The sequence below is a fragment of the Acipenser ruthenus genome, chromosome 40 (assembly GCF_902713425.1).
Source record: "Acipenser ruthenus chromosome 40, fAciRut3.2 maternal haplotype, whole genome shotgun sequence".
NCBI classification, from domain to species: domain Eukaryota; kingdom Metazoa; phylum Chordata; class Actinopteri; order Acipenseriformes; family Acipenseridae; genus Acipenser; species Acipenser ruthenus.
This window is the reverse complement of record NC_081228.1, coordinates 1,117,553-1,144,679: the sequence shown is the minus strand read 5'-3', so window position 1 is coordinate 1,144,679 and position 27,127 is coordinate 1,117,553. Positions and strand designations below refer to the sequence as shown.

The window sequence follows — 27,127 nt, the reverse complement described above, 5'->3', positions numbered from 1 at the left end:
AATGCATTTTTGTTCTCCTGACAAGAGACAAAATCTCAACGGAACAAACTCTGTGGAAGTGGGCGAGAAGACTTGTAAAGTGCAGAGCGCTCCCTCAGGGGTCTTTGTTCTAGATCCTAGCACTCCAGTGAAGAGACATGTGGCAAATCTAATTAGCTTCAACATGTTGTTTGGACAAGTTACCAGATTACATCTAATTATGATATGTATGGTGGTGAGGGCGTGCAGGATACTTGCACAATTAAAAACATTTACAGCTACATCTGAAATTAGCATGATAATTAAACTCTCTCAGAGCGCACACTTCCTATCTCTTTGCTACAATTAAAATGCGATGCTTACATGGGTACTTTTGGTCACTTCATTTATTAGGGGCCTCTGCCTTGACACAGATACAAGAAATCAATTATGTTGCAACTGCGTTTGCAAGAGTAATTGAGGTTAGTCGACAGTGGCAAAAAAATAATAATATGAACATTTTGCTATTTTTTAAGTAACCACAACAACGTCTTATTATAAGTAGGCTGTAATCAATTCTAAATAATAATATCATTCTGTTTAACTGTCAGTAATTCAGGAATTATTATTGCTGTAACATGGAGTTGTATGACATACTAACACTTTTGCTTTGAAGCTGAACCAATCTGGCATTTAAATTTATTTTCATTTGCTTTGAGAAGATCCTTTTTTTTTTTTTTTTTTTTTTTTTTTACAGCGCTGGGGACGAAATGCTTTTCCAAATGGTTTATTTGGAAGACAACTTCATCCCGAACTTGATTGTATGGGCAGTGTTTACAAAACAAAAAAGACTCGATGACAACACAGGCTTAAAGTCTTTGTAAATCTGGGGAAATATCTACTGATAACCCTTTCCAGTTCTCCAACTGAAATTAAAACACTCAGTATGGAGCTGATGTTTTTCAAACAGAAATAGTTCAGAAGCTCAACATTTTTTTTTTAATTGTTTGCAGCAAATATTATCTCGCAATATACAAGATGAGCCACTAAAAGTGAACTACTATCACTTATCACAACACAATCCATAACACATTGGTCCCCATGAATTAAAGCAAGAATTTAAACAATCTTGTAATTCAAATATACATCGCTGAAAATGAAATAAAAAGAGTTAGTGGCAAAGAAATCATTTAGAGGTGAAGAACTAGTTCAGTCATGAGCATCACTCCTATTGTTAAGTGTTCACAATTGCTAAGGAGGAAAGAAATCATGAAGCTTATGAACACAGGGTTATTAGTTAAGAATAACATGCTCTAACATGCAACACTGCGGTGACTCACTATGTCATGATAGTGACCTGGTTTGTGCATCGTAGTTAATGAGAACTGCTGGTCCCATTTACACCAAGGGTCTTCATTTACAAAACCAAGGACCACTTAAACAATCCATTTAACTGTAAACCACTTTAAAAACACAACATCTATAGTCTCCTATTCAGAAATTGTGTTCTAAAGATAAAAAAAAATAATAATAAATTAATTTTAGCGGGCCGACTGTCAACAATGATGGTTTGGTGCCAAAAATGTTGTTCGCCTGGTGGTCAATATTGTAATTACACTACTCTCTGCCAAGCGTTTCTCTCGGGGATAAAAACATCTAAATGGTCTGCACACCTTTATGGTATATAGGGAGCCCTTAAAGAGTTGGCACAGCTCTGAAGTATCAGTGAACCAATGCAGTATTCTTCTTGTCTAGCATCACTTTGTATATCATTTTCTTTTCCAGTCATCCTGGTGGCTCTTTAAAACTCAGAAGATTAAAGCACACCTCTTCTCCAACACGTCTCCGCTCAAAGTGCAGCTGGTACACCAGAGTGTGACTGTTAACCTTTCCCCCCTGCAACATTCCCCCCAGTGATGAAGAAACGCATTGCTAAGAAATACCACAACGAACAAGTGTGGTGTTTCCTCCATTCAGGAGGGCAGGTTGGTACCATCTGAATCACGCTGAGTTTTAAAAAACAGAACAGGATATACAAAATGGATCGGAACGAGAAGAAGGATGCATTAGTTAGGATAACTGTGGGATTTCATTCAAGCAACCAAGTTGTTTTTAAGGCCTAGTTGCAAACACGGTTTATTGTTTACTCGTTTTGTCCATCCTTCCACCCTGGAAGTTGGTAACTAAAGCAGGTGTAAATGGGACTCAAGTTAGGTCAGTAGGTCAAAACACACACCAGGTGAAGAAGAGGTACACTTGCAAGACAAAAACACGAACAAAACATGCAAAAAGAGAGGCTTTCCAGTCTGCCAGGACGTGACCCAAAAGGCTTCAAGAATAGAAAGAGAGGGGGTTAAGAAAGAGACAAAGAAACTTGCATGCATGCAGCAATGTTTGGCTGTTATCTCTGTTAGTCCTTTTGGGGAAAGTGGTTGGGTCATTGTTCCATGTCCCCTCTTCATATAAAACAATAAAAAAAAAAATACAAAAAGAATCCAACTAAAGTAAAAAGTGCAATGCTTTTGAGCAGGTCAGTGGCTTCACAAGGTTTGTCGATTGTTATTCATTTAGAAGTGTGAAAAGGTTTTTATTCTTTGGTAGCAGGGGAAAGCGGTGTCAAAATAAATTTCAAACGTGAGGTTTTGTTAGCTTGCAAGTGTGGTGTTAATGACGGATAATTTGGATCACTGTATCATTTTTTGGTAAAAATGAGGAAAGATTGGTCTAGTTAGAGGTCAACCATTTGTTTTGTTTGTAGTACTGCATTTCACCCCCAAACTACTCTGGCATGAGCTGGCTCTTAATCTGCAAAACCTAAGCATTAAGCAATACACACTGCTGGTCTAGCAGTGGAATCAGATGCTGTGGCACAGCAACCACTATAAATCCAATCCAACAACTGCAACTGTAATTTACATTTCACATCCATTACACAGTTTCCAAGTGTAATGCATCTGAAGTTGCATATGTCTACTGTAATAAAGTGCCATATTGATACATACATATCGTATATAATAATTTCCAGGCTATTGCTGGGACTTTGGTATCAAATTATTGATAATAATATTTAATAATCTGGTATCAAATTGTTAAAGATTATTAATTTAACTAAAGCAAAATGGTTGAACGTCCAGGTTAAATTTCAAATTTGGTTTTACATGACAGATTAAACATGCAAAGATTGTTGATGGTTTTTGTTAAGTCTAAAGCCCATTTAAGAAAGGGGATTGTGTCTAACTTGGTCCCAAGTGAAAGATCAAGCTACAGAATTGTTGCCCTACGTGAATTTGACCAACCAGAACAAAGAGTTTACCTTCTGTTAGCCAGCGTGGACGACATCATCAGCACCATGCAAGCCACATGACAAAGTCACATGATACGCACGCACATGATTGGTTGAAAGGAAAGTGGAGGAGGTCACATGGAAAATACAAAAAATTAAAAAATTGATGAAAACATGGTCAAGGTAACAAAATAACAAGAGTTAAAAGACCAGAAAAAACAAACAAAACACTTAAAAAAAAAACACATTAAAACCATGAAACAATAGGGAGATTAAAACAGTATTTCCTCTGGCTGAAAGAGATAAAAGACTTAAAGCATTTTATTAATTTTCTTTTGGTTAAACATGTAAAGTAAAGCGAAGCTTCTTTTTGCATACTATTTAGCAACACTGATTAAAAGCAATTTAAAAAGAGCCACAGAGGAAACTCTGCAGTATTAAAAAAATACTGTTCGACAGCAACCAACCACAATATATAATGCACATCGCGAGACCGTCAACTTGGCGTGTAAAAACTCACTTTACTTGTTTCATTGAAAACCCAGGCGCTGAAGGAAGACAGACAGACAGGCTGGCTGTCAGCCCAGGACTCAAACAACAGCCCTGCTTCTAGGAAGGCCAGATACCCAATTATTTTAGCCCTGGCAAAGTAATAAAAATCATGTTGCTCTGCTCAAATCTCACTCTGCCAGATGTGCAAGAGGAGTTCTTGCCAGTTTCATTGTTCAAATGAAGCGTTTTCTGAAATGTCAGCACGATCAGCTCTGGTTTATAACTGCGCCGAACGGTTGGCTTTACAGTTACGGTTTAAATAAAAACAGAAACAGAAAATGTAAAGCCCCAGTTACTATAAACTTCAAAAGAGTGTTGTCTACAATCAAGTTTAAGGTTTAGTCGATCTAAAACTAGAGCGATATCGCTGTTAAATTGTGGCTTTTCCTCATTGGAACTAAAAGCCATCTAGAAACCGTCAGGGAGCTACATTCCTGTTGGTGTAAGATCCTTGTTTAATTTGTATTGTGTGTTTCGGAGGGATACCCCACCTGTAACTCAAGACCTACACACAACTCGATGGCAGTCTCTGGAATGATGTATTTAACGCAGTCCTTCCAGTTTAGTGTCGTGTACACATACCAACCTGGGTTTAAGCAATGGAAAAACAATGTTATTTTCTACAGGCCAGGTTGTTAATAAATCATACTTACTGTAGTTTCACTGTAAAAAAACAAAATGCAATTAATAATACACACAATGGCTCGAAACTATGATTTTCTAGAATTACAAAAGCAGTATTCATAACTATACATATTTCATGAAACTGAACACTAAGCAGTAAGAGGCAGTTGTTATATGCAAGAGGTTATGGACTAATGCTTTGTAATTGAAACACCATCGTCCCATAGCGCAGTTGTCCTCATTTGATAGGAATGTTTGGGCAAGATTTCACCAGCTCAGAATGTTCTATCCCACACTGGTCCTTTTACTAAAGAGAGGATGTTGAGGACAACGCTAGATGTCAGGGTTGACACAGAATGTTATAAGGAGAAGATCGCATACTGTGCAAGCAGCAAAAAGGAAATATGTCATCTGTCCACAACCAGTAGCTCATACCTCACACTATTCTGTCCAGGACAAATTGACCTAAATAAAAAAATGTTATTCTCGGCTTCATAAACACGGCGCGTACTGTGTGCTTTGTGACATCATCACACACAAGGACAGACCAGTCACCTACTGCTTGTGTTCTCTTTGATCAAATCCAAGCCATCACTGTCTTTTAAGTCAAAGCATGCCTTTTTATTACCCTGCACATCATCACTATTTCAATTTCAGGAGCTTGGATTATTGTAATATACATACTGTAAAGGCATGGGAGCTTTTAAACACTCATCATGAAGGTGAATAGCTAAAAAACAAGATAAAAAAGATGACAAAACACTTTTCGTACAATTCCCCTACACAGTTTGCATAACAATGGCTACAATTACAAGGAGAGAAGGAGCATTCCATTGTGGGAGTCAACAGTCGTTGTAAATGCTGCCGATGGTAATATATAAATAAAAAAAACAATACTTCTAATAGATAAATGAGCAACTCATGCCAATCAATATGTATTGCTATTTCAAGCGGTCTGGTTGTTATCACTTCTGAGCAAAGAACTCCAAGCAAAGGAGACTGAAAAGCTTTTAGACTTGCTGCAGAAGCTTGAGGTTGAACTGAAAGACTGCTGGTGCCCAACAGCATTGACTCCGTGGTACATAACGAAATGCATCATACAAGGTGTGCATTTAATAACCTTACACACCACTCCTGGGATATGACTGTGTTCAGACAGTCCCAGGAGACCTGGAGAGGCTCAATTCAATAGATTCAAATCTGTCTGCAGTTGATGGGGGTGACATTTAATCACGCCTTGGATGTTTTATTCAATGCAGGAGAAATACTAAAGTAACATGACATTAAAGCTGTGGGACATTGTCACAAAGACGGCCAGAGTGGGTGGCGTCAGACCAGACAGGAATACACAGACAGACGGTGGTGATGATGAGCTGAGTGCAATGGCTGCACTCAGCGTTTATTAACAAATAAAAAGGTTTAACAGCACAAAAACACGGGACACGGCACTTGCGCCAAACTAAACAGACATACAAAACGGACTAACACTAAACAAACGGTGCACGGACAGACAAACAGACACGGTGAGAACAAACACTTTACGTTTACGTTTTTACTGCTTTAACTCTCCTCTCTCTCTCACCCGTTCTCCTCTTCCAAACACCCAACCCTGAGTGCAAGAAATGTGCGTCTATATATACTATTGTGCTGGGATTCAATTACTAATTAATTATTCACTTGAATCCCAGCACGTGAATTGATTCTGTGCAACCCCGTGCTCACATATTACATTTAACCAGCACGTGAAGTGATTTGTGCTCTCCTCGTGCCTAAATACAAATCTACACTTTTTAAATACACGTGAAACACAGACCCGTTTATATCCCGTGTACCAATCTATACACCGACATTAACACACGCAACATCCAACATACAACACAGATCACACAAATGCACACAGGGGCGGGGCACTTTGCCACAGACATTTACTTGACAAGCATTTGGTTTTAAACCTTGGAAGTATTCATATGTTCTGTACGGTACTGTACGTCTCAGCAAAAAAAAATAGTATTTTACAATTCATCAATTCTGTTAAAGCTACAATCGCCAGCATACAGCATCGTGCACAAACAAACCGCACTCTGCGCTCAAATTATATCTATGACCTTCACATAACAAACTAATGCTTGTCCTTAACCTCATTTGGCCTTCCTCACCCTTGCCGCCCCTTTGTACAGTAACTTACTTAAGCTGTCACTCCGAATGTAATTTGAATTCCTTAACATGCTATGGTGTTTAGTGGTCCTAGGTTCTGTCGTTACAATAATGTGGTGTAAGTAATAATCAATCTCATTAGTGCAACGTAGTTACGCTTCCAATGTGTGTGTGTTTTTTTTTTTATTGAATATCAGAAAACATTAGAAGAAAATGCTGCACTTCAAACACTCAGCTTGACAGTTTAAAGCACACTTAAAAGTTATCGACCCACAAGAATCCTTTCCATCTCACCGAAGGCCATACTACAGCAGGTTTTCTATGAGTATTCACTGCAGATCTATCCGTTTTACTGTACAGGAAGCAATGTTGCCATGGCTACAGTGAGAACTGAGCGAACCTTTAATACCAGAGAGAATAACAGGGTAGCAACACTTCATTGACAAAGAAACTGTTTGAAAGCAACACATCAAATGGTTTCAATGAGACATTTACTCTGCCAGGTTCCTACAATTAAAACATTTCCCTAAATTGCAGTCAAAGATGATTAGAACTACAGTTAAAGTGGTCTCTATACTGTAGACAGGTCCTTCTAACAGATGGATCCTTTCAGCACTGCAGACCTTTATACAGGTCTAGGGAAGATAACCACTGAAATCTACAAAGTAGTACAGGACAGACTACATCTAACACACACATAGGCACAGCCGTGTCCTTTTTCAAAGTAAAGTTTCTGGTATGGTTTAATAAAGTGTGCTACGCACTGCCCAGGTATGTTGTTTTAAGGGCATGCAAGTAACTCAGGTGTACTTTTTGTTTTTTTAAACAATATCAAGCGTTAAAGCAAACACTGCACGCAGTTAAAAAAGCAAGCTGAATGGAAATGCACACGCACAGCACGCTGAGGGAATACTCACTGTCTGTGCTACTCGGAGCAGAGGAAGCTGTGGTCACTGAGGGAAATGAAAGATGGTGAAAACACGATTATGAAAAGAAACGCAAACTCAGTTATGGAAACGGGGCTGTGAAAGATAAACCAGCCTTAAGCAATGATTTACTAGATTAGGTTGGGACAAACCTGTATGCCGTTCATACAGATACTGGCTGTGGGATTACATAGCCGATGGAAACTGTGTACAATAAACCATGTTACAGCTACTTAGGGGTTGGCAAAAGTTTTATAGCACACCTGGGAATGGGATCTCATAACCTCTCAAACACGCAAGGCTGGTGGTGAGACATGCTTTTAACATCTACCTGGCACATTTATCAGCACCGCTACAGAAATCCAGAAAGGTCCCATTGCTCTCCATTTATCACCTGTGTTCTGCTTAACAAAAACTTTTAGTGCCTGGAATGAGTCCTAGATAACGCTCTTCCCCGCTGTGTAGGCAATGACAATTCAAATAAACAATGGCATCTGTATCTATAGAGAGCTGCTCACAAAGACTTTGCCCGGCTGTTGTTATCCAAAGTCAGCAGAAACGAGGCGTTTTGCAGCCTCTTGAGCAGCTGTTCCATCACCTGGTTCTGTAGATTGAGTTTTACAGAACTAATTCCACGTGGTGACGACAATTACTGTACCCTGCTGTCCAAGACACCAAGAAGATCACCTTATACAATACAATCGGACACTTGCTTCATGCAAAGAATAAACCATTAATAATAATACAATGACATGTAGCAGACCAAAGCCAAGGGTGAGAAGACAAGCATTCTGGGATACCATCATGAATTCATGCAGTACCAGTATTACTAAGCACTGCACTCTAGAAATAGGATCCAACTGTCCCATCCTAGTTCCCTGAACAAACACATCCTTAGCACTTCTAATGGTCCTTGTTATTCAGACATTCTTGATTGGAAACCACCCAAAAAAGTAACCTTGCCAATCTTTAATATACCGCATTCATCAACCAGGACACTACTGCAAAATTCAAGCATCACTCTGCAGCAATTCAATGCCGGGGGGAATTGAATCATTTTGTTATAAAATTGAGTACAAAGATACACTCTCACTCATATTTCAAGTACTAATGTAAGTGAGCCGATAACACCTTAAAATGGAAATCTCTCTCTCTATTTGGTCGTACTAAAGGTGTGAGTAAAGATACCCCATTCTCTGTTAGTAAACCGAAGAGCATCTTACGCAGCAGTGAAGCTAACTTACCAACATCTGTCGTAAGTATCTCAGTGAATGCATCAGTTGCAGAGAGGGTGGATTCTAGATACACTGAGCTGGTGTATAACATTTCAGAGGTCACAGAGACAGGAGTTGCAGCTGAGAGGAGGAATACATTGGCAGCAAAACATGGCATTTAGAAAAGGTCAGGGAAAGAAACACGGAAAGGCTGTCAATATCCAATCAAAAGAGACAGCTTTTCATCCTAAATGACAGCGGGACTGACTTAATCCATGTTTAAACCAAATTTAAAGAAACAGAAAGCATGCCGATTGTTTACTCTAGCAGCAAGTGACACTGGGAACAAACAGGTCCATGCTAAATAAATGAAATCTAAATGCAATTCCATAAATACTATTAAATCAAATTTAAAGAAACAGAAAGCATGCCAATTGTTTATTCGAGCAGCAAGTGACACTGGGAACAAATGGGTCCATGCTAAATAAATGAAATCTAAATGCAATTCCATAAATACTATTAAAAAAAGGGCTTTAGACAGGATGCTTGTATGACAAATATGACAAATAGAGTTCACCTAGAAAGTGTACTCGCTGAAGCATTACAAAACCATTGCTCCCCACATGGAAAACATATTGTTTTACCATTCTGTTCATGAAACAGCTCCATACCTAATAAAACATGTCTGCAGGATAAACCTCCAGCAGGTTTTATCTCCACACAAGAATCTGTGTAGCTCATGTTTAGAAACCCAACGACAACGTATTTCTAACATGCGTGCTGTGGCCACTTTTGTATCCTTCGACAAACAGTGAAAGCGGCTGTTTCTAGAAGGCAAAACATTTCTTCCAAGCTGTCATCCAAAAGGGAATTTAAAATGGTGCATTTTGACTTTCAACCATCCTCATTTCCTTTACGGAGTGACGCCTCTACAGCAGCAAACAACAGGCCATTCCTGGAAAGCCTTACTCACTGTCCTCGACTGGGTCTCCAGAGACTGGAGTTGCAGACTGTGTTGTGAATACGCTTGCCACTGTGGTTTCAGGTGGATTCCCAGACACTGAGTCTGTGGGCTCGGCAGTCATTATAAACTTGAATACGTTTGCCCCTGTTTCTTCTAGAATTAGCTGGGTGGTGCTCACCGTTACTCCGGTAATAAGCTCTTGAGATGCGAGGGCTTTGGTTGCTTGTAAACTTTGCTCCTCTTGAGCTGCTGTGATACTCTCTATCTCTCCGGCAGCCGCTTCCATAGATATTTTTTCCACTTGGCCCCCAACTGGATCTTCTGTAACTTCTGTAATGTACACTACAGGCACTATGCCATCCGTTTCCACTGTGGGTAACGCAGTGCCGACAGTATACTCTTCCAGGACCAGGTTAACAGGCATTCCGGTTGGGTGTTCAGCAGGAGACTCCACAGGTGCTCCGGTGGCCAGCTCTGACACCACCTCTGATGGAACTGTTCCTAATCCACCCATTTGAACCACTCCTGGCTTTTCGGTTGGACTTTCTTCAGTAGCTGGAGGCCTTTCCGTGAGTGGTCCTGCACCACGGCCAGGTTCAGTGGACTCTGGCACGTGATCAAGCTGCATAAGGATAGCTGTCCCCTCGATTGCACCTTCTGATCCCGTTGTTTCCACAGTCGCTTCTTCTGTGGCATCCATTTCCTTTTGTATAATTTGTACTGTTGTTACTTCCTGCACATGTGTTCCCTCATCTGTTACCACCACGGGTAGGACATCAGCTTCTGCTGTTGTTAATTCATCTGCAGTTTGCTCAGTATGAAGCAACACCAGAGATTCAGCAGCTGAGAAGGCCTCACCCTGTGGATCTCCTGCAGCAGATGGATGTAAAAGTTCTTCCTCAGATTCAGCAGACTCAGTTTCACCCTCAGTAGGTTCAGTGGGTAGATCTGTGGCCACAACCACGTCCACAGGAGCTGTTGGGATCAAGGGAATGCTTGACACTTCAGCTTCGTCTCCTTCGGTTGGCTCTACAGGGATATCATCAGCTCCTGATGAAAGCTCTTCTACGTAGGTTACTACAGCCTGTTCCAGGTCTTCTTTGTCTTCTTCCAGCAAGTTTGATGAACTCTGCTGCTCATCACCTTGAGTGTCTTCTTCAGATTCTACAAGTGCACCCCCCTGGGCATTCTCATGTTCTTCGTTTGCTGAAAATAGCCGGCGGGCACCAAAGAAAGAGATGCGGTCTCCTTTCATGAAAGCAGACTTCAGCTGGTGGGCTTTGAATTCCTTTGTAAATTGATTTGCTTGACGGGGATTATAGTTCATAAGAGAGAAATCGATTTCCTCTACCAGCGGAGACTTGGAGACAGGTGCGTAGGACAACAGCAGGACAGTAAGAAGCTTGTACTCTGTGCATGCGACAGAAAGAAACATTATTTTACGCAGCTGTTAATAAATAATTGTGCGGACTATTACATTACCTCGTGCTTTGTAAACCTGTAAGAAGCAGGGTTATGGGGTGTTTTCATTTCGTGCATTCTGACCATGAACTAGAATACAATTTCTCCACTCAATGGCACCTAAAGCTTGTTAGACTGATCAGCGTACCGTAAATGTAATGCAATCCTAAACAAAAACACAGCTAGATTTTTATTAATTCCCTTAAGAAACACACATACAGCAAAACTTCTCAAGGATAAAAGTGGCACAAAAAACAAGGTGTGTTTCACAAAAGGATCATGTCTAATATTTGAAAACCATCTTTCGATTAAAACCTCTACCTTTGCATTAAACGCATGCTTCTCAATCAGAGAACATTGTAAAAAAAAACAACTCATTAATCATTTTCCATATTGGCATTTGCGCTTTTAGATCTGTTTAAAAAATGATACCAGGTTAAGATTTGACAGCCTATGCTGACATCAGAATAATATTAGGTCAGTGCATTACAGAGGGATCAACTGCTGTTAGCTGCTAGTTGCAGAATAATGACACTCAATACCAGACCAGGACAGTCAGGGAAATCATTATAATACATGTGACGCCTACAGACAGATGTAGGCAAAGATACACAGATTTAATATAACGGCATGTCATAGTCAATGAAGATGTGTACTTTTAGCGTTTTGTTTCATTGGTTATCGTAAAAGCAGATGGCAGTACTGAGGGTATATGGTCAGATTTGTGTGCTCTGTGTTCCACGTTTTTTAATTAAAAGACGATTTCGCTCTGAAAAGTGAGACAGGGACCAGTTTTAGATTTTTACACATTGTCTTAGATAAACTCAATCCTCAACAGGAAACCTCACGTTCAATTTACTTTTTAGTATTATTATTATTTTAAAACCATACCTCTCCTGACAAAAATGTAGCCAACCGAGAAAATGTTTTGAAAACCATCAAATGTAGTCTGGAAGTAAATGTGATTTATTTGCATGCACTTTCTTAGGTTACCTATCAACTGTATTACAGTTAAGCGATGCACACATACATCTATGGTGAAAGAAGCAAACAGATTAAGATTAAGACAGCCGGTAAGATCAATGACTGCCTTCATTTGTTGTGGATGCTGGTTTATTACATTAAATTATGATCCATTCTTCACTGTCAAGTCGTAAATTAAAACGAGAAAAAATATATGGCAAGTTGCATGCAATTACTGGAGGCATTTAGTTCGACATCTGCTGCATGCTAAGGACATTATCTTCTCAACGACTAGATTTCTTTAATCAGCACTAAAGGCTACCCAGTTACATCAAAAGGCTACTAAAAAAAAAAAAAAAGATAAAATGAATTATCTTTTTTATTTTCTCTTTCCCCTGACCCACACCACAGAGTGAATATTTTCCTTTTCAATCTGAAAATCAGCACACTGGGTTCAATGGTAAAATATTCGACGAGGCACAGGCTGGTTTTACTTTGCCTGAGAGGGAACGACTGGCAGCTTTTACAAGGACAGCGTGGGACACTGCATTTGTTAGAGGACCCATTTGATTGAGGGCTCTAAAAGGTTGGCTATTTAAAATAAACCACGTGAATTAGCAAACTCCTCCATTTAATTTTATGAGCAGGGGCAGAACATGCCCACTTACACTCACACGATTAAACAGAATGAAGCCTAAATAAGGCAATAGGATAAGCATTTGTTTTTTGTTAACTAACTTCGGAACCAGCTTCTGCAAGGTGTATATATATATATATATATATATATATTTCTACACACACACACACACACACACATACATACAGTACGTATATTTAAGACTGCATTTGTGCTTTTCTATCACAATGCTGCCTGATTGCACTTGACTAATGTTTAGTAAATGTCTGACGACCCTGGATCATTGCATACCCAATCATCTACCCTATTTACATTGATAACAACAGGTCTTCAGGAGAGCGTCTTTCTTAGATTTACACTGAATAGCAGGGAAGGACGCCTCACGCTCCATTGGATTTTATGGGCCCCTGTCTGGTGATGTAAAAAGATTCATCTTTCACTGCAATGCTTTCGGCATGCAGACCGCTGTCGGGGTGCACCCCTCTGAAAGCATCTTGAGAATTAGTGACCGTTAAAATCTATCAGTCGTAGGTTGTGACACAAGCCTGCAAGCTGCTAATGTCCTTTTGATTATACAGACATGGTGAACCTGTTCAGGATACTCTCTGGTTTAATGTGCTTGGCTAAATAGATAATAAATAATAAATAAGTCAGTGAGGATGTTTAAGTTAAAGTAGTCCAAGATTAAACAGGGTCTGTGAAACCAGCCGCAAGTGTACAAGACTATTTTTCCTAAACAATACATTTCTCTACTAAGGCAACACAATGTTTTACTGCAGGACGGCAAGGGTGCACCAAGCAAGCCAGGAGGAGGCTGAGCTGCTGCTAGAAGTCCTACGGGTTTAACTAAAGTACATCTATTAAGGTAGCCGACACAAACCTGTATCCTCCCAAAGAGAGTTAAATATGTTGGCTGAAGAACATATGAAACAATAAACATACAATTAGGATACAATATATAAACAATTAAACCAACTCGACTCTAATGGCAAAGGAATGGGGTTTCTACAAGCCCACTACCAAATGTTTTGTTGCACTGCATGCTTCAGGATTCGGTGCACTTAGCTACTTGGAAAATGGAAAACAGTGACGTTTGCAATCATGGCATGTTTGAAGAGATTCTAACCAGAGATATGCAGCGAGGGCGGCTAAGAAATTGGGCTGTTTTAATTGTGTTATATACAGTACAGTATATACCACTCCCACAGCCAGACTAAGTGGCAATTTGGGTTCAATGAATAATTGAAATGGATTGATAGAAAAGAGGGATCAGAATAACCAGAGTGATACAACCAGGACCACTATTTTAACAAGCAGGATTCTCTGTACTATAAAATCACATTTTCTGTTACATCATATTGTTATATATATATATATATATATATATATATATATATATATATATATATATATGCACAGTAAAAGTATATCAGAACTCTACATCATGACAACGGAATCATTGTATCAATAGAATTGCTTTTCGCTTTGACCCTTTCTACTACAGCAAAAATTAAAAAGAAGGGTTTTAAAATGCAAGGAGAATTGTGAAAGAGGAATGATGAAAACGAGAGACAGACAGGAATGAGGGAGTCACTTACGTGTGTAAAGGAGGTCTTTGATGTCCAATGAAATAGAGAAGAAAGAAAGAAAGAAAAAGATGGATGAAAGATGAGAAAAAATGGTTTCACAAGCGGAATAAACAAAATACTAATAAATAAATAATGTAACACACACACACACACATGAGTAAATAAATTTAAACTGGAAAGCATTCGGATTTCAAAATAAAACAAAACGTAACATATGCTGTGTTTAGTGCTTGGCAATTCTTAAGACTAAAGCACTTTAAGTGAGTAACACATCTAATACTGGGTAAGCACTGTTACTATACAGTAATAAAGAAACCATTGCTACTACACACCTATCTGGATCTGAATGCTCATGACTATTGTCACGCGTGGGGGTCAGTTCGACACATAAGAGAATGCGCTACAATTGGTGGAAATACAAATCAACTGAAAAACAATTTTACAGAGATTAACCAGGAATCTTTTGAAAGCTTGCAAAAGCTAAAGCAGAAACTATATACAAAATCGTGTTTGAAATGAACTTGTTAAAGAGACATTTCTGCTGTTTTTTGGAATAGCTATTTCCATTCTAATGATGTTTAGGGGGCGCTTATAGAAATGTGATTCACTGTGCTTTTCATTTCCATGCGTACTTAAAGAGCGCTGAAGCTTTAATTAAAGACAGTGCTGTAGGCTGTTCTGTCAAGGGCGGTTGATCGTGATGTGATCGTGATGTGATAATTTCCCGGAAGACTGCATTATTTTAAAGCTAAAGCTTATGGGGAAAGGAGCATACTTGAATACAGACACACCGACACAAACACAAAATGTTTATTTGTACACATATTTGGTGTTTAAATGTAAACTTTTTGTCAAAATCTAAAATCAGAAACCTAACAATAATCTGAAAGTTCATATTGACTGTCCAGTTTGTTTACATAACCCCACAGACAGCCTTTCCTTCTTGCTGCTTTGTCACAAACTGTAGCTCTCTTTCCACAGACTATAGAAAGGCTATCACTGGAGGCTGTGTGGTTCAGTGATTAAAGAAAAGGGCTTGTAAACAGGAAGTCCCCGGTTCAAATCCCACCTCAGCCACTGACTCATTGTGTGAACTTGAGCAAGTCACTTAACCTCCTTGTGCTCCGTCTTTCGGGTGAGACGTAATTGTAAGTGACTCTGCAGCTGATGCATAGTTCACACACCCTAGTCTCTGTAAGTCGCCTTGGATAAAGGCGTCTGCTAAATAAACTAATAATAATAATAATCACTGGCCTCACAAAGGGACAGCATTTTAAAATATGTAAAAAAAAAAAAAATACATGCTTGCGTTGCACCACATCTTTGTATTCTGTAACTAATTGTGCTGTCCTGTCTTTATTCAATAAAGGATCTCTTTTGCAACAGGGAATGGATTCTTCAAAGCCCAGGGGTTTGGTTGACTGCAGAAGTATGAGATGGTCCACATGATGTCAGATACTGGAATAACAGGGATTCTGAAAAAGGTGTTCTGAGTCGAAGCCTTGGCTCGATGACTCGCCAGCATGCTAAAACAAAACATTAGACAAAAGACTGACCCATCAAAGACTGCCTCTGGGGACGAATGCAGTCCCTATAAGAGCCACCAAGCCGACCCTGACTAGCATCAGGCATTTGTAATTGTATGTATACAGTATACATATATATATATATATATTCTCGTTGACTCATCACCCGGCCACGCTGAGTAAGAGACATGGGATTTCAATGCATTTCCCCTGCAGCCTGTGTCACGATGCTAATGCATTATTTGCAGTTGCACGTGGGTTGCTTCTCGGACCACGGCTTCAAAGGAAGGAGTTGCACTTACGGACTGGCTCAGTCTTGAAGACAGTGGATTCGCTGCTTTCTCCCTGCCCCTTGCCATTGATTGCAGACATTCTCAACTCGTATCTGCTGTCGGGTCTCAGACCGGTGATGGTGATCAGGTTCTCTGTATACACTGGGGGAAAAAAAACACAAAACACACACACACAAGGTAGAAAGCTGGTCAGGAACAAGCTGATGATCCAGAGGGGCTGAGGTTTTGGGTAAATGGAGACACAATGTCTTCAGTGAGAAACGCTCCGGTTGCAGTGTATAGAGGTCAAGCCGGACTCCAGTTTTGGTTAAACTATCCTCTATCAAAAGGCAGCCCGTGGGACACGGACTGACTACCGGGCTTGTCACAGTGACAAGATGTACCCCTAACAAGAACAAATGAATAAAGAAAGCACTGTCCTGAAACCTGGGAAAGAACAGAAAATCTGTTTTATTTTTTTTCTATACACATGAATAATATCACTGTCAGCTCATGAAGTAAAGATACAGCACAGCATTCCCTAAGGCAAGTTTATAATTAATGAAATACACTTTTTATATACTTCCCACTGATATATTTCACACAGTGGCACATATACAAATGATCACCTTGCTTATGATTAATATGTTCAAAAGATTTTGATAGAGACTGAGACCGAGAAGAAACGACATGCCGTTGTTTTAGACACGTCTGTAAATCAGGACAACGTTACACTGACTTACGTCTGGTGGCATGAAAGCTAAGTTTGAAGAAATAGGTTTATATCGGAAACGTGTCTGATAGCGGCACCCACATTGAGGTGTGCTGCAGTGAGCAACTCTTAGGCGCTAACTATTTAATAATATTGTTTGTAAAAATAACAAAGCTCCGCTGCAGTGGGTAAATGACACTGGATAAAATCTAGCTAAAATTCCATTCGTGGTGACAGACGAAAAGGACAGACCAAGAACATGGGGGTCAAGTTTAAATGTAGATAAATCAAGGACTTGAAAAGAACGTAAACTTCTCAAAGTCGGAGCTGTCGCTACCTCAGCCCTCTCTAATCCTGTACAGAACTCACCATTTCTGGCGTCAAATTCGTTCCTCATCCACTCGCTGGTCCCCACGATTCTCCACTCTGCTTTGTACTTGAGGACAGGCACTCCACCACTGGAATCAGGCTCCTCAAATTCAACTCTGGCTGTGCTGGAGTAGGGACTCACCTCATTGATCAATGGGCTCGACGGGACCTCTGGAAGACGAAGCAAACATTGATAAACTGCTTCACCGGGGCATTGCTTGCATTTCTACTGTTATATAAAATATAGAAGTCTATTCAATCGATCTAAACCGTGCAAGATCTCAATACAGCTACTATTGCATCAAGGCAAGGTTAGAAAAATCAAACACTCTGCATTTGAGTGTCTTGAGGGAATTTCTGTCTATATGAAACACACCACGGCACAGACGGTCCTTCCTAATGATTTATAAAACAGCAGTGTTGAGATCAATTGAATTCACCCCAATTGAAGAAATTTAACTTTTTAATTTCTGGCATCGGTCATGAATTTGAAATCAAGTTGGCATTATACTTTTCAATTATGCAATCTTAGATTTTTTTTTTTTTGTTTTACAATTAGATTTTGTTTTTTTATTATCATTTGGAGAAACTTAAATTTAATCGTCACGTAAGTACCTGAAAAAATCTATAATCTACACAGGTGCTTCAATGACCTCACTATTCGTATCATGTAATCAGGTATCACGATTCACTCGGGCATCACACTCCAGAATGCAGAACACTACATGCATGTGGTACAGCTGTCTCTCTGAAGCACACTGACCTGCTTGAATAAGTATAAACTCCTTGGATTCCTGTCCGATGCGGTTCGTAGCTGTGCAGTTGTAGTTGCCAAAGTCGCTCTGAGAATCTGGCGTGATCTGGAATAAAATGTGAAAAACATTTTTTTTAAAAGTTAGACAGACAAAAGTAACTTTCTGATAGAAACGTGCCGAGCTACAGTACAGACGAGACAAGCGCAGCTCCTTCTCCCCAACCCCCCTCTGATGTTTATATGTATGGCTGCAGAAGCCATACTGAGGTGCTATTGTGGAGCAGGCAATCTCACTCCGCTCAGATTGAAACCCAATCTGATCTGATGAATCGGACAAAGCCTATACCACAGAAACAGCTGGAAACAGCTGGATGTGGATCAACTATGACAGCAAGAACAATACAAAACACTTATATACAGTACCCTACAATATTGTAGTGGGTGTATATAATTGAGTGTTACATACATGTGACTGCAGTTAAATAACAAAAACATTGACAAACAGCTTTAAATACAGTACAGTATGCAAAATACCTGCTTCTTTAAGCACAACAGCACTATCATTTTAAAATCCCTTTTTTAATGTCTTATTAGCACCACCAATATTATCACTGCCCCTTTCTTCTAGTACTGATGAAACTCAGCTGCTGCTTCCCGGGACTTAGTCATGTGTTGTAGTTCAGTCTCTACAGTGGTCTGCAAAGGTAGGTAAGGGTGCAGCAGTTTATCTACAGCATACATGTAATATCTGCAGAGTTAAAACTAAGAAGCCACCCAGCACATTAAACTGGGAGGGGTGGGGGGCAGTAATAATGGCAATACAGCTAAAAGAGGCAATGAAATCAGACGTTAATGAACTGGTTAGCGCTTCTCTAATGCTCATGCATGGGCGGTGAGTTCAGAATAACGAAGCCTTCGTTACCAATCGGAGACAGTTTGATCAAGGTGACATACCTCGAGGAAGCTGGCGGTGGGGGTGGGGTAAATCTTGATGTTGGTGGTGTTGGCGTTTGGCAGCTGCTGTCCGTCCCTGAACCAGACAATGGAGGCCCCAGGGTGGGCAAAGACCTCACAGGTGATGTTGGCAGGGTTTCCCTCCCAGGTGTAGACTGTGACTGAGCCCTGCAGCTTGGGAGCATCTGAAAAGGACAAGCAGCCCCTTTATCACTCCAGCACCCAGCTCTCTGTCAAGGCAACAGCGTTACTGACAGACCCAGGTATTGCTGCAGCTCAACTGCAGCCTGGCAGGTTTTTACCAAAACGGTGGAATGTTGCTAAAGTCAAGTTCCCTTTAAGGTGTTATTATGCATTTGAAGAATAGCTTCTGCTGTTATACTAGTGGATTAACTCCACTTATAAAGCGCTGGAAAGACACAGCATCCATTGAATATTAACGTCTTGGTCAGCATGTTGTGCAGACCTGCTGCTCAGGAAGACCAAGCTGTCCAGCAGAAGAGATGTGGAACTGATGTTCTGTCTGCTTTCCGAGTTCAGGGTTTTGAATTTACTTTCGTCATTAACCCACAAAGCGGTTTGAAAAGAACATTTAAGCACACATTCAGTTCATCCTGTGGTCTATGAATAGTCTGAATTCGTTCTCTTTCAGAGCAAATCCTGTAGGAGGGCTCTTGTCAAGCGTGTATCTGAATGATCCCATTTTGTTTCATCTTTGCTGAACCCGGGGTTTCAACAACCACAGTGCACCGTCTGTCTCTAATTACACCCTTTTGACAAGCGCCGAACCCTAACTGGATTAGAGCAAAACGGCACTTGGCCTAATTGCAGCTGAAAATAATTTCCCAAATTGTATGTGCTGATGCTATCTCCTGTTCTTGCAGAGCTTACAGTTGTTTGAGGGGGAAAGGGACATTAATCCAATTGCACATACATTAACTGGGTCACATCTGATCAAATGAAAGTGTACTCTTCACAATAGTGTTTGTTTTTAAGGTTATTTGAAGAGCCTGGGTATATCCATGCATGCTTTGTGTTTATACTAATATTTCCGAATACATAAAATGTGATCATTTCAATGCTGAACTCAACATCCTACAGCTGAATATTATGTCAAAAACTACTTCATCTTTAAATTATATTATTTTGGTTTCAAATGCATGTGTTTTTAAAAAGCACACAGAAATGTAGACCGCATGGTGCAAGTTATTTTTTTTAAAGGCACTTGCATGATATCAAATCTCAAAGTTTAAAAAAAAATAGCATCTGTGAGTTTAAATGTTAGAAAATGTGCTTCTGTCAGGTATAACAGCTTTTCATAGCAAAAGCATCGACAAGTGTAATACAGCACCATGAAAGCATGGTAAAGCATAGGTTGTAAAGCACAAAAAGGTATAGTAAAGGAAAATCAAATAAAAAGCAGAATTACTGTGACACTACGGCTTGTTTCGCTCCAGAACATGAAACATGCCTCCTCTCCCCCTCAAGCAGTCAAGTTACAAACAACAAGAACAGTGAGAATTCTTACAGTGCACTTCAAGGAACATAGACTGTGAGTCTTGTCCAATGGAGCTCCTGGCAGTGCAGACGTACTGGCCAGCATCAGTGTACTGGATATCCTTCAGCGTCAGGGAGGAGACTCTGCCATCACTGCGCACTACCACATTACCATCCAGACTCTACCAGGAAAGAAGAGCAAAACAGAGGTTAGTCCACAGTCAGCTGTCACGGCACATCCGCTGTCACTTATTCTATACACTAGCGCTCAAACTGCTTAACTAGCTGTGGCTTTGTGATGTTCTAGGGTAAGATAGAGTTTGAGATTGTGGGTTCCAGTTGAGGGATGTTTGAATGTTTTATAGATCGTTTTGTTTAATTAAATCAAGCTCATGAAACCTTTTCTCACTTTTTTTTGCATATTTTTCCCCAGAGTTGGACTGACTCTACTCATGGCCAGTATTGCTGTACATGTTTAATTCAGTGATACACTACACATGTATGTCACTGCACGCTTTTCCTGCAGATTTTTCTTTAGCTTCTTCTAATGTAGTTTGCTCAGGGCGTCACCACAGGCCAAATATTCTTGTTTTTATAGATATTTTTTATTTATGGCACAGCTGTGCTTGAAATATGATGAAAACTAAGACATTTCTGCATCCATTAAGCAATGTTGGGTTTTTCTACCTTTGATAACATACACAATAAAAGAAAAAACAAACAAACCAAATAGAGTGCCTTCAACAGGGCCACCTATCTGGGGTCCCAAAGCACCCACTGCTCCCACACAACCTTTGACATTTGTTTAAGTCTTTCACCTGCCAACCTTAAGACCAAGAATCAGGTTACAAATTCTGAAAATCGTCCATTCAAAAACGATAAAAAAGAAACACGCACAGCATTCTATCACAGGATCAGGTTTGCACACTAGTAGAGAGGAATGTAAAACACATATACAAGCACAATAAAATACTGATGCTGCACGAACTGTACTGTACACAGAGAAAAACCTATGCTCAGACATTAAAACCACACACACACACACACTCACACACACAAACATGCACACACACACACACACACACGCACACACACACACACACGCACACACACACACACACACTCACACACACAAACATGCACACACACACACACACACACACACACACGCACTCACACACACAAACATGCACACACACACACACACACACGCGCACACACACACACACACACTCACACACACAAACATGCACACACACACACACACACACACACACGTACACACACTCACACACAGTGTTTGCTTCTTTACAAGCAATAACATCCAAATGACTACCCTTGAGAAGTTGAAAAGCTTTTGCAGAACACCAAGAGGCTAAACGGACTGTGCAAAGGCTGCATTCCTATTTCTATTGACCTATTTAATTTTCTCATGCCCTGAATTACAGTGATAATTCAATGCAAAACAAAGACACCTTACACAGTACAGACACGTGCAGGCAGGCAGCTAGGAGGGTAAGCAAATGCTACATTCAGTATTACTTGCTTATTTAGCAGACACCTTTATCCAAGGCGACTTACAGAGACTAGGGCGTGTGAACTATGCATCAGAGTCACTTACAACAACGTCATACCTGATAAGACGGAGCACAAGGAGGTTCAGTGACTGCCTCAGGGTCAGACAGTTACAAGCCCCTTTTCTCTAACCACTGGACTACACAGCCTTCTGTACATTACTGAACAAACGCAAGGTCACGTTTTGACACAACTGTGTAAACCTGCTTCTTTCAAAAGACCACACGTCACTAGAAGATGGGAAAACGTGACAAGGCAGCCCCCAGCAACATGTTTACCCTCCATGACTCCCAGTCCAAAGGCAGAGCCTGAGCAGCTTCCTTCCTTCCTTTCTAATCCATACCTGCACATTTCCAATCTTAATGGGCAGGACAGCAGTTTGTACAGGCCCTGATTGTGCCTATCGATTTTGGAACTCTCTAAAGAGGTATTGATCTGTGTGATGCTCCTTAGGCAAGAGTCAAGAACAAGTTCGTTTACAACTTATTTTGCCCCACAGTGCTATGTAAATGAAACTGGGAGTCCTCATGCAGCACTACAACCACGGAGCTTGCACACAAGTCCTTAACCTGTTATTAGTGGTGCTAATCTTCAAATAGACCTACAAATTATATGTACATCTACGGCAGAGCTACACTAAAACAAATGCGAATGAAATGGGAAGCTTATCTGCAGCTAAAAATCATATGCAAAACAATGTGTTCAAATCCAAGACCTTTGTCAGCTAATGCCTGTCATTAATCTAGACACTCATTTCAACCTGCTAGACACAACTATTAACCTTCTCTAGATGCACAGCATCCCCAATAAATCCCTGCTTTGGAAGAGTAAAGATCAAATTCAGCATTTACTTTCAGCAGTGTGACCCAGTGACGTTTGTTATGGTTAAGTTTTCGATTTCCACCTCTAAGTTCAACATGCCAGGAAAGATGAGGAAACAAGTCTGAGAGGGAGTCCAACGTGAAACTCAACCTATGCAACTAGTTAAAGCTGAGTTAACCATTAGACTGCAAAGCATCTGGGAATCACCAATGAAATGTGTGTGGAACAAATACAACTGTTGTATAACTGCTGCAAGAGCTCTGTTATTGTTGTGGAAATAAAACCCGTCTCAGCGTGGGAGAACAGAACCACCAAGGACGCATCTTTGGCAAGGTGATTTCAAATGAACATTATTTGTTAGACATTATTATCTTGCTGCTATTTAAAATATAAATGTATGTGTGTGTGTTGGTTTAATTAAAATCCTGTTGATATGCTTCAAAGCACCATGCAGCAACGATTACGTACTGTACTTGTTAGTTTTCTAATTGACACTACCTCATAGGAGTTAGTTATAAAATGCTTGACTGGTTTATTCGATTTTTGCTTGTTTATTTTAATTTGGCACTAACTTTCATCTTGAATGAGGCTTGATTAGTTTGTATAGTGGGGTTTATTTATTGAATTTCCGTTTCAGTGCTCTGTTTAGGAATTCAAAAAGCATTCTTGCTCCTGCGCTATCGCTGATACTGTGAACAATCAGCCTGGAGGAATTCTTATCTGATGCTGGTCTTTAGATTATTAAAAAAAAAAAAAAAAAAAAAAAAGTAATATCAAAAGTCAATTAAATGTGCATCAAAAACGATGCACAGTATAATGCTGGAAAAAAGTTTTTAAAAAACCCTCCAGTACTCTGTAACCTTTAACCACATTACCACTGAAAACCGGGAATAGCTTACCAAGTGACAGCTAGGCACCAGTTCATACAGAATTAGCAACAGATACCACTTGTTCCAGTACTTACATCAGCATGTACTTGCACTGAGCTGCTCCATACCCTGCCGTATTCTACCACCGCTCTTAATTATAACTACGTCCCGTATCTTGTATTTGATTTTACTCTTATAGGTATCTGTATGTTTTTTTTTTAACTGCTCTTAATTGAAATCATTCTCATCCACTTATCATACTTACTATGTGCTGCTACTGGACTCTACTCATATAAGCAATATTTTTTACATTTGTTAGTCGAACTTGCTCCTAAATGTAATTATGTACTGTATTCGTTATCTCGCTCTTATCTGAATTTGATCTTATTGTACTTTATAACTGCTCTTATCTGTAATGTGATATTCTGTAATGTGATACTTTTATATCAAGTCGCCCTGGATAGTCATAATACTGTAGATTTTTCACACTTCTGTATTCGAATAGCTGCCACGTCCTTCCTCGACTGCCCATCTTTATCATTTAGCACTGCCTTATACACACAGCGCATCCCGACGAGCGTGGCTTCCTTTAAAATACAAAAGAACCATGTCAACTGACCTTGAGAAAAGTGCGTTAATGCACCTGCCCTAATCTGGCCAGGCTTTCAAAGCACTTAGCAAGTGCTCAGAGGCACTGTAGCAGCATTTTGTCTTCCACAGATAAAAGGGTTATTTTAATGGAAACTCCACAAGCGCATTTCCAGCAGTCTGAAGGTTAAAGTAGATGATGTTGATGCAGTTAGTTCGTAGCTAGCTCTAGAACTCCATGTCTAGTCTAATATTAGTAGCTATGTAGAGTCTGGCTACATGTTTAGTAGCCATACCTCGTATTTCTCGGGTCGAGTCCACGAAGCCTGGAGAAAACAGACACAGAAACAAAACACGACAACGACAAAAAAGAATCCTTAAAAAGACGTCCTTAATCAAACAGTTTAGAGACATGCGCTGCTGTAAAGATGCACATGCACAATGTTGGTCTTTTTTACCTGGTCTAGTCCAGTGAAATGGGCTTATGTTAAAAAAAAAAGAGATGCATGAATTTGAAGTAAAACAAGAAACAAGTTAATAGGCATATGCAAACGTTATTTTAATTACTGCATTTTGTATTTTACAATATTTTTAATAACACTGGCTGAATACATGAACAAGAATGAACTGGGTATAAAACATATTCATTCTATTTATAGTAAAATACGAAAAGCCTTCTTTTTTTGTCTGCTTGCATTTTATGTGACTGTTCTTCAAAGTGTGGAAGCACCGTGTGGACTTGGAAATCAATGGGAACTATTGCACAACATTGCAGTAAACCTAGTTGAACAATATTTCAGTTAAATACTGTTCATGTAGGACCGTCTTGGGTTGCAATACATTACAAGTAAATTAGAAACAGCTGCTATTTCTCTGCAATGTTACTGCAAGTAGGTGTTGTCTCACTGTGGCTGAACTAATCTTGTCATCTGGTCTAATTGGATTTGACGGTTATTTTAAATTTAAAAATATCCATCAGTGATATAATGGAGATCTCTGACATAAGCGTTCTAATAAGTGAGCCTAATAATCCAATTTGTAGGATTTTTAAATGCCATGCAACAGATTGCTACACAATTATTTTGTCCTTATTATTCTTGTTGTTTCTGGAAACTAAGTCAAGTCATACTTAAGCGTGCTTTAATTGGTGAGTCAAAAGTGCACGCTGCACTGGAAATGTACTGGCTGGATTCAAATGAAAAATAAAAGGTGTATTTGTAAATATCTGAATTAAAGTCACTGGCAGTGGTGCTTCCACAGCTGAGGTGTACAGCAGTACAGTCATGTGGCAACGATCAATACAAAGAGGTGCCAAAGGTAACACCAGTAAGACAGCTGTGTTGGAAGCCATCTCAGGCTGTGATACGGATCATTTAAAAAAAAAAAGCTTTTTAAGGTTACCAAGTACTAGGCGTAGGTTAATTTAATATAAGTTCTTCATCTTACTTTTAAAACTATGAATTTCAACACTAACAGTGAGGCAAAATTCAGCCCTAATCTGGGATACTGTACAGGAACTAAAGCCATTACAATGTTCAACTATCTGTTGCATTACATTGTAGTTTTTGTAATAAGCCGTTGCTCTAAACTTTCTTAGGAATGCACATGTGTCCCTGTGGCCAGACACACTGAAGTACACTGGTCTAGATCGTGTGTGTGTATATATATATATATATATACACACACACACACACACATTTTAAAGAACCATGCTACTGTGTACATATTTGTGATAACATTAAAGATGATGTCATTTTTGTCAGGTATCACTTTTACAGTACAGGCCTGTAATACAGCTGATAATATGAACGACAAGCATGCGTCATGTTATTGGACTTCGTAGGAATCTGTATCTTAGTTCATAGGGAATTACATTACGACTTGTTGTAATGGGTTACCGACAGGTGTAAGAATGGAAGAGCCGCATAGCAGATGCACTTTTGTCAAAGCTCTCTTAGTTGTAGCCACTCTGACAATGTTGAATTGTTTCAGAAGTGTTTGTTAAAACGGGAGTAACTCTCACCTTGTGTACAGACTTCAATTCAGGGTTCACAGGGGTATCTGACAAGAGCAGATCCGGTGCTTAAACCTTTCTTCAGACAAATTGCGGAGCCCTTTAATGAAACCATGATTCACCCCCGGTTATTACACATCACAAGCTTCAGTTTGCTTTCCAAAACACAGCTGCCACCCAGTTACTGCGTCGTTTTCAGAAGAAAAATGATCTGCCACGCTGACTGAAATCCAAGCTGACAGCTGATCGGAACATTTAGAGATCTTTTCACTCGCTGCATTACGATGGGAACAATTTAATAATTCAGCATTGAAGATTAACAGCTTGTTACAGGCGAACATCAGCTTCTGCGAGCGGTTCCTTTCAAGATGAAACAGCGCCTTTTAAGCTAATTATAAACGATTCAATTACATTTAACCTGAAGCATGCCAATAAACCTCTAGAAATGACGAGAGCAAAACCTTTGTCAAATTTTTTCATTTAACCATGAAGGTTTCAGTTATTTCTCAGTGTCATTCCATTACAAAATAAAGCTTTTTCTTTTTTTTGTGGACTCACCTGGGGCCAACAGATTTCTGAAAACTGAACGACCGACTACTTTTACTTTCATGCCTCCTTATTATTCCAAAATGTCAGGTGATTGACATGCACACTGTGGTCTAGTTCTACTGTTTCAGTGACGCAGCAGTGATTGCTACTTTTATTTCCCGTTTGGTCGAGGAGGCTGGTTAAAAACAAGTATCAGTTCATTTGTTCATTGTATGCATCACTGTATTAAATGGCTGTTGCATATGGTCATTTTTCATAGATTTCATGAGCATGCATGAAGATGTGCACGGGTATTAACTAC

General features: G+C 39.7%; 1 protein-coding gene across 9 annotated transcripts in view; it reads right to left on the bottom strand.

The window, feature by feature from the left end:
- The window catches only part of LOC117397176 (neural cell adhesion molecule 1-like), a 160,063-nt gene that overhangs the window by 17,714 nt on the left and 115,222 nt on the right, over positions 1-27,127 (bottom strand). For 5 of the 9 annotated variants that reach the window (XM_059010166.1, XM_059010169.1, XM_059010167.1 and 2 more), the window contains 6 exons: positions 24,560-24,589; positions 20,441-20,591; positions 18,913-19,097; positions 17,968-18,064; positions 17,205-17,375; positions 16,154-16,285 (listed from right to left, as the gene is read on the bottom strand). In XM_059010166.1, the coding sequence (XP_058866149.1) occupies positions 16,154-16,285; positions 17,205-17,375; positions 17,968-18,064; positions 18,913-19,097; positions 20,441-20,591; positions 24,560-24,589 (766 nt within the window). Of the gene's footprint in view, positions 1-7,488; positions 7,525-8,741; positions 8,853-9,684; positions 11,086-14,334; positions 14,350-16,153; positions 16,286-17,204; positions 17,376-17,967; positions 18,065-18,912; positions 19,098-20,440; positions 20,592-24,559; positions 24,590-27,127 lie in introns of all 9 variants that reach the window. The other 4 variants (XM_059010168.1, XM_059010171.1, XM_059010173.1 and 1 more) reach the window with 2 other exon arrangements.